This window comes from Balaenoptera ricei, chromosome 9, assembly GCF_028023285.1.
Source record: "Balaenoptera ricei isolate mBalRic1 chromosome 9, mBalRic1.hap2, whole genome shotgun sequence".
NCBI lineage: Eukaryota > Metazoa > Chordata > Mammalia > Artiodactyla > Balaenopteridae > Balaenoptera > Balaenoptera ricei.
The window spans coordinates 72,677,423-72,690,186 of record NC_082647.1 but is presented as its reverse complement, the minus strand read 5'-3'; the positions used below and the strand labels follow the sequence as shown (position 1 = coordinate 72,690,186).

The 12,764-nt window shown below is 34.9% G+C and overlaps 1 protein-coding gene across 1 annotated transcript in view; it reads right to left on the bottom strand.

The window, feature by feature from the left end:
* Positions 1-12,764, bottom strand: part of HDAC9 (histone deacetylase 9) — a 998,074-nt gene that overhangs the window by 305,983 nt on the left and 679,327 nt on the right. The window contains exon 15 of the mRNA XM_059933969.1: positions 1,583-1,716. Coding sequence (XP_059789952.1) covers positions 1,583-1,716 — 134 coding nt within the window. The remainder of the gene's footprint in view (positions 1-1,582; positions 1,717-12,764) is intronic.

Here is a 12,764-nt window from a genome sequence, read left to right as displayed (position 1 = left end):
GGTAAAGGATACATTTAATCAAAAGCAGAACTCTACATATGAAAAACATTTGATAATTCTATTATCAACACATAATAAAACTTCTGAAACTAAGTCTGTATACACTGCTCTGACGTATTCATTCACAACCCCAACTGCTGAATGACCCATCGACATTATCTATATTTCGATGTAAAGAAAATAACCGTTTAATTCCCCTGTAAGATGAGAGAGATAGTTCACCTTCAAAAGAGAAAATCAATAAAGAAAATAATTTATCCTTAGAAATGAACACAATGAATGAATGAATGAGTTTGCATCTTCAAAAGTCAGTTATTTTTAGTACTTTGCAGAGAAGAAAGATCAGACTGAATTAACTCCTGCTATCAAATAGTGGCAAGTGCACTTGACTCTAAGAAACAGTCTGTCTGCTTTGGCACCTCTATTTCAACTGAAATATTTTACAGGTTCACTTTAAAGTAAATTGGCTTTGAATAGAATTTTATTGACTACATTTTCGATTGTCAAAATCAGTTAACTCAATTAACTCAAAAGTAGTCACAAAAGATTGTCTTTATTTTATCAAAGTATAGTGAATTTAATATGGTTTCAATGTATTAGTTTCCTTCTGACTTAACTATGGTCAAAATATCAGTATTATCCGTTTACTTTTTTCCCAAACTGGTAAGAACTAGTTAGATTCCCTTCATTGCTCTATAAAGAAGGATAACAGAACCAAATATGTTCTGCAACATGTTAAATTATCAGTCTCTAAGAATAGGGACCATGTTTGTCTTGTGAAATTCCATAATTCTAGTCCCTAGAACACATCTGGAACAGAATATAGACCCAAGAAAAAGTGCTTTTGATCAATAAATGTTAAGGTAATGTAAGAAAACACATGGGGGATATTTTTCTTTTAAAAAAGTTTTAGACTCAAATATAGACTGTTACTGGATCTTAAGCAACTTTGGACATTTACAGCAACTAAATCAAACAACTGCTCGTTGTTATATATTCTGCAGATTTGACAATGGGAGTCTTTTTGACCTGATAACATTTTTACTTTTAACTTTTGAAAGCCTAAAGAAACAAATTTTTCTAAATAAAAAATGAGACTCACCAAGAATCTACAGAAATGAATCTAAACATCAATAAAAAGAAGTGACTTTTCTTCGTAAGAAGACAGTTAATCTTTTAAAACTATTCATTTCCATGAGGCAAAATCGGCATATACGTCAGTTCAGAGTATCGCTTATAACAAGAAATAACAACTACTTAGCACTTAACAGTTTGCAAAGAGTTTCTCAGAAAATTAACTCAATAAATGATACCTAGAATACTACCGTGTGTACAGAAAAACGCTGCAGTAATAGCACATACATCAGGCAGCTGCTCAGTCCATCAACATAGACTGAGCACCCACTGTGTGCCCAGCCCAGTGTCAGGTTATAAGTTCTATGCTACTAATGTCTACGATGGTTCATCAATCATGGTGTTTGTACTACAGAGTTAACATTTTTCTACACCTACCCAGTTGAATACTGGCCTCTTTACATGATTTATTTAAGTAAGTAAAAGAGTGTGGCCAATTCAGGATTACCTCACATTTATTTAGCAACCCAGTTTCTTGCAGCCGTGACCAGATGCTCTGTATGCGTCCAGCATGCTCAGGGTGGGTGGTGGAATTGCCACAAATGCACTGGTGTTTCAGCATCAGAGGATCATAGGCAATTCCTTCAGGACAAAGAAAACACAGCACAAGATGAGTAATGATACAAAGGAATGATACAAGTTACATGACAATATGATTACTCCAAAAAAGGCATTCTTTTCCAAATAAATTTACAAATAGAGAAATAATACATATCCACAAATTCCCAGGAAGCACATAGAGCTATTTAGTTCTATGGATCTGGATATATATGCAAAGAAGTCAACTCATGGATTAATCAGTACTCAGACCCTAGCTTACTCAGTAGTAAAGTAATAAAGATGGTGATACTTAAGAAACTTCAGGTGTAAAAAAATACTGTAATTTTACCAGTATCTTAAATCATTATGAAGCATTTTTAGACAGATAATTCAATTCAGTAGAGGTTTCAATTTTATCAGTGAAGCCACAAAATGAGCTGACTCTTTAAATTGTGAATTTATTTCAAGAGTAATTCTAGCCTTACTTTAGATCATGTTACATCTGTAATAAACTGGAAGAGTTTCCAACTGCTTGCCTATTCTGCTTATCAATTTCTTCAAAGTTATGCAGAAAGAGTTTCTTCTTATTTTATAATAAAATAAAATCTGTAATATAGATTGTGGAACACTGAAGTGTTTCTTTTAAAAAATGAGTAAGTCAGCTGCAATACCTTTAGTAGAGATCACATAGATACTTAACAAACTCTGCTTTTAAATTATCATGAGTTAACTCATTTCATATTTCAGTTAGACCCTTTGATGGGGAAGATTTTATAAACATTTGATGAAATGAACGATTAGGGATATATAAAGTAGGGCTCTTTAAAGCAACAAATTAGATAATAATTACTATAAAAAGGTTTCCACCCTTAACCGGATTCCTTGGGGGGGGGGGGGAAACATGTTATTTACAAAATTGCCTGACATAAGAAATTATTTAACCAATCAAATATTCCAATAAATTACCATCAAAATACATTCTCTGGGGGCATGGAGTGAGGGCAGAAGAATCCATCATAAGAAATTTCTAAATATCTATTCAAGAACTGATACTATACAAGCAATTAGTGTTATAAAGTAGGTTCAATTAATGCATTTTATTCTCCCTTATATTATTGTGTTAGAGGAATGTTACTCAAGAGGGGAAAATACTTGTCCCTGTTACTCAAGAGGGGAAAATACTTGTCCCTGACTGTATTAAAATCATGCAGCAGAATGACATGTGTATTTGGAACCATGTGGCAAAAATTATGTCCAGGAAAAAATATCATTTTGCTGGCCCAAATAACATCCACTCTTTTCTATTAATTGAAATATAGCTGACATACAATATTATGTTAGTTTAAGGTGTACTACATAGTGATTTGACATTTGCATACATTACAAAATGATCACCACAGTAAGTCTAGTAACCATCTGTCCCCATACAAAGTTATTACAATATTTTTGACCATATCCTTTATGCTGTGTATTACACCCCTGTGGCTTATTTATAACTGGAGGTTTGTACCTCTTAATCCCCTTCACCTATTTGGCCCAACTCTCCAACCCCCTTCCCTCTGGCAACTACACATTTGAGTCTGTTTTCATTTTGTTTTGTTTCTTAGATTCCAGATCTAAACATATAGATTTTAGATTATAGGGTATTTGTCTTTCTCTGTCTGACGTGTTTCTCTCAGCATGATACCCTCTTGATGCGTAACATCGATTCTTAAGACACAATGGCTTCAAAATCCCTCCTTGTGCCCCTAACTCTCAAATTTTCATCTTCAGTGCTGATCTCCCTTCTGAGCGGTACACTTGCACACTTCTCTAAATTGCCCCTCCAAAATCTGCATTTGTTTTCATAAAGTGAGACTATCATAGATTTGAGCTCATAATCTTAAACTTCACACGCTGTTCCTCATTTCAGTAAAGGATATCATAATCCACCATTGCTCACAGAAGAAATCTTACAGTCCTCTTGACACTCCCTCTCCAATGAACCAACACGTATTGTCTATTTTCCCTGGAAGATACATACTGAATCACTCTCTTCTTAACTCCAATGCCAAAACCATACAAAATCCAAGGTACTATTATCTTTCATCTGAACTCCTGAGATAGCCTTGTAACTGGCTATCTGACTTTCACTCTATTCTATTTGGCATTTAACAGTAGCTACCTTTGCTTAAACCCTTTGGTGACTTCACAGATGAGGTTAAAATTTCTCAAGGCAGCATAGATAGGCCCTTCCCCACCTCTCCAGCTTCATCTCATGCTCTTCCCTCACTTGATCTCTATTTCTCCCACAAAGGTTTACCTTCCAGTCCTCAAAAGACTCAAAATCATACCAGCCTTAGGATCGTCATACATGCTATCCCATTTATGCCAAAAATTCTTGCTTCCTGCCCCCATAACTCTAGCCTTCATTTGGCTTATACCTATTCATTCTTCAAAATTGTTTTAATGTCACTTCCTCAGTAAAGCATGCCCTGGGATCTCTAAATTAGATCTCCTACTATATGCTCGACTAGTTCTTCTAGGTCTTCCTCGGAACATTTAGCACAATTCTGTAACTGTTATATAATATTAATTAATTAATTGTATTAATTAATTAATTAATTGTTAATTGTATATTTTCTTTACTATCTGGTCAGATCTATGAAAACACAGACTAGAGTTGTATTGTTTACCTCTGAACTTTTCGTGTCTGTAAACCATGCTTGGAATATAGTAGATCCTCAAAAGTACTTTTAATAAATGAATGAAAAATATAAATCAATGGATTGATGCAAGAACTAAGTCAGATATCTCCATTATAAAGACCTCCTTGATGAACCTACTTGGTGGACCTCATTGGACTACTGAAGATTTTATAGCCTTATTTCTTTAATGTTCTACCTTTTATTTTATGTGCCTTATTTTCCAACTGGCAAGTGCCTCTAATACAGGCATTTATTTTACTCATTATATTTCTACATGGCATTTTGCATAAAAAAGAGATGAATAAATATTTTTAAATAAACTCAAAAGGGAGACAAGAGGCAAGGCAGGAAAAAAAAAGGAAGCAGGCATAAAAAGTGACATTAAAAATACAATGATAGGGACTTCCCTGGTTGCGCAGTGGTTAAGAATCCGCCTGCCAATGCAGGGGACATGGGTTCAAACCCTGGTCCAGGAAGATCCCACATGCCGCGGAGCAACTAAGCCCGTGAGCCACAACTACTGAGCCTGCGCTCTAAAGCCCATGAGCCACAACTACTGAAGCCTGTGTGCCACAAATACTGAAGCCCGCACGCCTAGAGCCCGTGCTCCACAACAAGAAGCCACCGCAATGAGAAGACCACGCACCGCAACGAAGAGTAGCCCCTGCTCGCCGCAACTAGAGAAAGCCCACGCACAGCAACAAAAACCCAATGCAGCCAAAAATAAATAAATAAATTTATTTTAAAAAACTACAATGATATATAAGACATGTCTCCACAGTTCAGATATATCAAGTATTTATTTATGAGTTGCTACTACATAACAGGAACTGTTTAACATATTTTCAACCAGTTTTGCACTGCATAAAGGATATATTAAGGATTAACATGAAAACATAAAATACAGTATTTCCCTCATTTTGAAAACATATTCTTTAAAAGTAGAGATTCTAATCATTAAGTTGCTTATTTTTTTCACTATTTCATCTCTTGACATATCTAACTTCACCTCCACATTAACCATTCCTCTTTTAACAAAATTTTCTCCATAAGCCACCGTCAAAAAAAAAAAATTATTAAACAGGTTATGGTAGCTGAAATTTATTGTCAAGTATCTGGAGATTATAATACAAAGTCCAGGAACTCTTGGAGAGACATTTGAATTTAAGAGAAAATAAATAAAGTCTGGAACCCCAAACCTCCACTTACTCATCTTAATGACCTAGCAAAGAGGTGTTAACAGGTAGACTGCAAGGTGAGACTTAACCTCATCCTTCATCTCCATTCTTTTCCTCTCTCTTTTTTCCTTTTTTTCCAGTAACAAAAACTTCTAGGGTGAGAAACAAGCCTGCTCTTCTCTTCGGGATTCATATGGAATTCTACTTTTCTTTGACCCTTTCTGCCCCACTGGTTGCCACTTACAACATAAGCCAATGGATCAATCTCTCTCAATCAATGGGACAAGAGTTAAAATTAGGTTTTAAGAAAATACACAAAGGAGTCTTAACATAAAGGCTTTACCTGAATTTTAAACTCTAGTAGTTTATTTTCTACCAAAAAAAACTGTTAAAATTTTTTGATTTTTTTTTTAGATAAGCTTGGACTTTGTGCTTTCTCTGGCTTTCAGTTTTATTAAATGAGGAAGCGCAAAGTGCAGCATCTTTCCCTTTCCTTAATCACTGCGTGTAGTTAAGTCATTATTTAGTCATAGAAACCATTCATATCTTCAGGTTTATGCCCAATCTTATATGACTGCGAGGCTGAGTCCACCTTGGTCTATTAGGAAAGTTGAGTCTAGAATCTTTAGACCTAGAACTCCTAATCCTGATCACAAGTTCTTAACATTCAACTTCACATTGCTTTTCTGGTTAATGCCTGAGGTTTCACACCTTCCTAAGGATTTGCTCAACAACACATATTAAACACTTTTCAGGGCCAAAGAACTGAACCAAGCACAACACAAATATATATAACATAATATCTTTCCTAAAAGACGCAGGTTCAGTAAACAGTCATTGAACGCTCACAATGATCCAGGTACCAACAACTTCATTTTATTACATTTAACTTATGATCTAGCAGTAAAGGTGAGGTACTTACGAATATACTTTTATGACATGTTTTTTTAAGACTCTGTATGGTAAGGAAGAAACAAAAATACGGGGCTGGGAGGTCAAAGATGACCTTTTAAAAATAAAAAAAAAAATCTTTAAAAAATGGCTTGCAATTGGTAGAATTACTAAAATGGATACATGGAGCTATTTTGAAGTAAGGGTCATTTCTAATAACCTCTAAGTCATACCCACAGCAGCTGTTATACTTTCTATCCATCATTCTAATCTATCCATAAGGTTTATCCTGCCTAGTTTTTTTCTATTTCTACTATACTCTTTACATTCTAATACCTGAATTATTTGTTATAATATCTTTTAACAGGAACACTTAAAGTACCAGACAGTACAAAAATTTTTTTAAACATCTTTATTGGAGTATAATTGCTTTACAAAGGTGTGTTAGTTTCTGCTTTATAACAAAGTGAATCAGCTATACATATACATACATCCCCATATCTCCTCCCTCTTGTGTCTCCCTCCCATCCTCCCTATCCCACCCCTCTAGGTGGTCACAAAGCACCGAGCTGATCTCCCTGTGCTATGCGGCTGCTTCCCACTAGCTATCGATTTTACATTTGGTAGTGTATATATGTCCATATCACTCTCTCACTTCATCCCAGCTTACCCTTACCCTTCCCCGTGTCCTCAGGTCCATTCTCTACGTCTGCGTCTTTATTCCTGTCCTGCCCCTAGGTTCTTCATAACATTTTTTTTTGATTCCATATATATGTGTTAGCATATGATATTTGTTTTTCTCTTTCTGACTTACTTCACTCTGTATGACAGACTCTAGGTCAATCCACCTCACTACAAATAACTCAATTTCGTTTCTTTTTATGGCTGAGTAATATTCCATTGCATATATGTGCCACATCTTCTTTATCCATTCATCTGCCGATGAACACTTAGGTTGCTTCCATGTCCTGGCTATTGTAAATAGAGCTGCAATGAACACTGTGGTACATGACTCTTTTTGAATTATGGTTTTCTCAGGGTATATGCCCAGTAGTGGGATTGCTGGGTCGTATGGTAGTTCTATTTTTAGTTTTTTAAGGCACCTCCATACTGTTCTCCATAGAGGCTGTATCAATTTACATTCCCACCAACAGTGCAAGAGGGTTCCCTTTTCTCCACACCCTCTCCAGCATTTATCGTTTGTAGATTTCTGATGATGGCCATTCTGACTGGTGTGAGGTGATACCTCATTGTAGTTTTGATTTGCATTTCTCTAATGATCAGTGATGTTGAGTATCCTTTCATGTGTTTGTTGGCGATCTGTATATCTTCTTTGGAGAAACGTCTATTTAGGTCTTCTGCCCATTTTTGGATTGGGTTGTTTGTTTTTTTGATGTCGAGCTGCATGAGCTGTTTGTAAACTTTGGAGATTAATCCTTTGTCAGTTGCTTTGTTTGCAAATATTTTCTCCCATTCTGAGGGTTGTCTTTTCGTCTCGTTTATGGTTTCCTTTGCTGTGCAAAAGCTTTTAAGTTTCATTAGGTCCCATTTGTTTATTTTTGTTTTTATTTCCATTTCTCTAGAAGGTGGGTCAAAAAGGATCTTGCTGTGATTTACATCATAGAGCGTTCTGCCTATGTTTTCCTCTAAGGGTTTAATAGTGTCTGGACTTACATTTAGGCCTTTAATCCATTTTGAGTTTATTTTTGTGTATGGTGTTGGGGAGTGTTCTAATTTCATTCTTTTACATGTAGCTGTCCAGTTTTCCCAGCACCACTTATTGAAGAGGCTGTCTTTTCTCCATTGTATATTCTTGCCTCCTTTATCAAAAATAAGGTGACCATATGTGTGTGGGTTTATCTCTGGGCTTTCTATCCTGTTCCATTGATCTATATTTCTGTTTTTGTGCCAGTACCATAGTGCCTTGATTACTGTAGCTCTGTAGTATAGTCTGAAGTCCGGGAGCCTGATTCCTCCAGCTCCGTTTTTCCTTCTCAAGATTGCTTTGGCTATTCGGGGTCTTTTGTGTTTCCATACAGATTGTGAAATTTTTTGTTCTATTTCTGTGAAAAATGCCATTGGTAGTTTCACAGGGATTGCACTGAATCTGTAGATTGCTTTGGGTAGTAGAGTCATTTTCACAATGTTGATTCTTCGAATCCAAGAACATGGTATATCTCTCCATCTGTTTGTATCAACTTTAATTTCTTTCATCAGTGTCTTATAGTTTTCTGCATACAGGTCTTTTGTCTCCTTAGGTAGGTTTATTCCTAGGTATTTTATTCTTTTTGTTGCAGTGGTAAATGGGAGTGTTTCCTTAATTTCTCTTTCAGATTTTTTCATCATTAGCGTATAAGAATGCAAGAGATTTCTGTGCATTAATTTTGTATCCTGCTACTTTACTAATCATTGATTAGCTCTAGTAGTTTTCTGGTAGCATATTTAGGATTCTCTATGTATAGTATCATATCATCTGCAAACAGCAACAGCTTCACTTCTTCTTTTCCAATTTGTATTCCTTTTATTTCTTTTTCTTCGCTGATCGCTGTGGCTAAAACTTCCAAAACTATGTTGAATGACAGTGGTGGGAGTGGACAACCTTGTCTTGTTCCTGATCTTAGAGGAAATGGTTTCAGTTTTTCACCACTGAGAACGATGTTGACTGTGGGTTTGTCATATATGGCCTTTATTATGTTGAGGTAAGTTCCCTCCAGATAGTACAATTTTTAATTATGTATGAAACTTGATTTGTCCAGCAGGCAAGTGAAATATCCAAAAATAATTGTTTAAAACTTGCTAAATTGTGCCTCTGAGTACGTAAGGAGCATTTTCTAAGGCTTAGATTTGTTTGTGTATGTAAATCATCGTATCAGCAGGTAAAAAGGAAGTGGGTGGAAGAAATTCCATCCTAGGGCTTCCAACTAACACTATATGAAAGTCTGTTAGAACCTGGGAATTAGATTAAGTGTTGCCATTCAACTGTATAACCGAGGAGATTCATCCAGTATGTAAGTTGGCAAAAAGTGAAGTCAAACACAATTCACTACGTATTTACTGGCAAATATCTGGAAAGATCACTCTACATTCCAGCTTTCAAGAATGAGTGAGCACAGCAAAGGAAACCATAAACTGAACGACAAGATAAACCACAGAATGGGATAAAATATTGGTAAATGAAGTGACCAACAAGGGATTAACCTCCAAAATATGCAAACAGCTCATGCAGCTCAATATCAAAAAGACAAACAACAAAATCAAAAAATGAGTGGAAGATCTAAACAGACATTTCTCCAGAGAAGACACACCAGATGGCCAAAAAGCACATGAAAAGATGCTCAACATCACTAATTATTAGAGAAATGCAAATCAAAACTACAATGAGGTATCTATCACCTCACACCAGTCAGAATGGCCATCAACAAAAGGTCTACAAATAATAAATGCTGGAGAGGGTGTGGAGAAAAGGGAACTCTCCTACACTATTGGTGGGAATGTAAATTGGTGAAGCCCCTATAGCAAACAGTATGGAGGTTCCTCAAAAAACTAAAAATAGAGTTACCATACAATCCAGCAATCCCACTCCTGGGCATATATCTGCATAAAACTTTAATTCCAAAAGATATATGCACCCCAATGTTCATAGCAGCACTATTTACAACAGCAAAGACATGGCAGCAACCTAAACGTCCATCAACAGATGAATGGAGAAAGAAGATGTAGTGTATATATGCACAATGGAATATTACTCAGCCATAAAAAAGAATGAAATGCCATTTTCAGCAACATGGATAGACCTAGAGATTATCATACTAACTGAAGTAAGTCAGACAAAGACAAATATCTTATGATATCACTTATATGTGGAATCTAAAAAATGATAGAAATGAACTTATTTACAAAACAGAAAGAGACTCACAGACATAGAAAACAAACTTATGATTACCAAAAGGGAAATGTGGGGGGAGGGATAAATTAGGAGTTTGGGATTAGTAGGTACAAACTACTATACATAAAATAGATAAACAACAAGGTCCTACTGTATAGCACAGAAAACTACATTCAATATCTGATAATAAACTATAATGAAACGAAAGTCGGAAAGTACATATCTGAATCACTGTGCTCTACAGCAGAAATTAACACCAAATTGTAAATCAACTATACTTCAAAAAAATATTTTTTTTTAAAAGATTGAGTGAGCAGAAGAAAATAAACAAAAAAACAAAAACTGGGCCTACGAGAATATGCTACAGAAACTGTAAAGGAAACATCGTTCATACTACTTAGATCAGTGAATTTGATTTACTATAGGAACAAAAATAAGATTTTAGAAACTTTTTGAGATCCTCAAATGTCAAAAGACACTGATCCTATAAAATAGGAGCCAACAGCTAAAAGGAGAAATCAAGCTAAATTAATGAGTAAAAAGAAAGATGAGTAAGGTAAATAAGGATGGCAAGAAAACTAAATACATAGTGGCAAAATTAAAACCTACACTGGAGAACAAAAAAGGAATTCACATTTCAGAAAACCAGATAAGTGCCATTAAGTAAAAACTTAGAGGTGTACAGAGAGTATGGAGGTCAGAGAATAGAAAACTGAACAAAAAGACTGTTCTCGAGGAAGAAATCAGATTTAACTGAATAATCGGAATAATTGAAGAATTTTTCCATAAATAGAAAGAGTCAATGTACATGAGTATGTAACTGCAAATGCTCATCATAAAGATAATTTGGGGTTGTTTTTTTTTTTTGGTTTTGTTTTTTGGATTAACAGGATAAAGAAAATATACTATGAGGCACCAGAAAAGAATGAACAAGCTGCCCACAAAGGAACACATACTAAGATGGCCTCCGACTTCTCTTCAGTGCTAACCTCAGATTTCTCCTCTTGAATGTCAAATACTTGAGCATTTAACCACATTTCCAGACAAAAAATGTGCCCCAATAAGTCTGTGTCCAAGTGTGTGTGAAGGTAATAGGATGACTTTCTCAGGCATGAAAAAGCCAAAACAATTTTTTTAATTAAAAAAAAATATATATACATATACATATATGTATAACTAATGTATATCAATATATACTTTAAAAATATATGCTATAACTTATGTTAATAAATATGTTGTAACATATATGTGACCAAGTCCATTTAATCTCCTAAATAAAAAAGATAGCTATTTTATCATCTTCAGTGAGAATTAGATAAGCAAATTTTGGAGGAATTTTTCAGGAGAAATTTCAAGCACATATATTTGAGGACAGTAACTTCAAAACTGATTATATACCCAAATGAAATTAATCCCTCCATTCTGATACAGGTGGTAACATTAGTTACTCTGAGAAGTCTTAAAACACACACATAAACACATGCAGACACATATACATACACACACACGATTACACACACACACATATACATATTTACAGATATACACGTGCACACAGATGTGAACAAAAACACACATATAACTTTTCTTTACTCTGTTAAAGAGAGGCACATAGGAAGAGGAAAAAATACTGGAATAAATAAATGTATATTTTACTTATGGTTACCTCTGAGTGATAGAATAATAGGTGATTCTCCTTTTCAGTTTTCCAAATTTACCAAATTACTTTCAATGAACATTTTTTTAAATTAAAAAAATATGTGTTACTCCCAAATTTCACTTAACACACCAATAATCTTTTCTGTGTGTAGCTGCATGTAATTCATGTCTATTTACTCTCATCTCATTCAGATATTCATTTGTTTATTATACAGTAAGTACATACACTGAGTACCCTCCTTGGGCTAGCCATATACCTATGTGCTAGGGTTAGAGAGAAGAGAAAACACAATCTCTTCCCGCACAGAGAGCCCATCTGAACACAATCCCCAAAATAAATAATTACAATCTTTCAGTGAAAAATCCAGTTTGTTATGAGGGATCATAATTGATTTAATTTGGATTTAGCTGGCCGAACAAGGCTTCATGAAGGAAATAACACGTAAACTAAAACCTGAAGGATTAATGGGAGTTTGCCTGACTAGGGAAAGTATCTTTAATTAAAAAACAAAAAGCAAAAACAAACCAAAAAAAACAGGAAAAAAGGTCAGTTTTGCTATTCTCACACTGAAATATTCAAATGTATTTCACTTTCTGTCACGATGTGCCACCCACTAAACATCAATTTAAAAATTCTTTTAACTAAACTATTTGTAATGGCTTTCATAAACATTGGTTTAGTTTGAGCACTATAATTCTACTTCACATTAGACACTGACTTAAAAAGATAATGTTACAAAGAAAGAATTTACTCACAGAATATGTAAAGGAACCTAGTGTTGGGAGAAA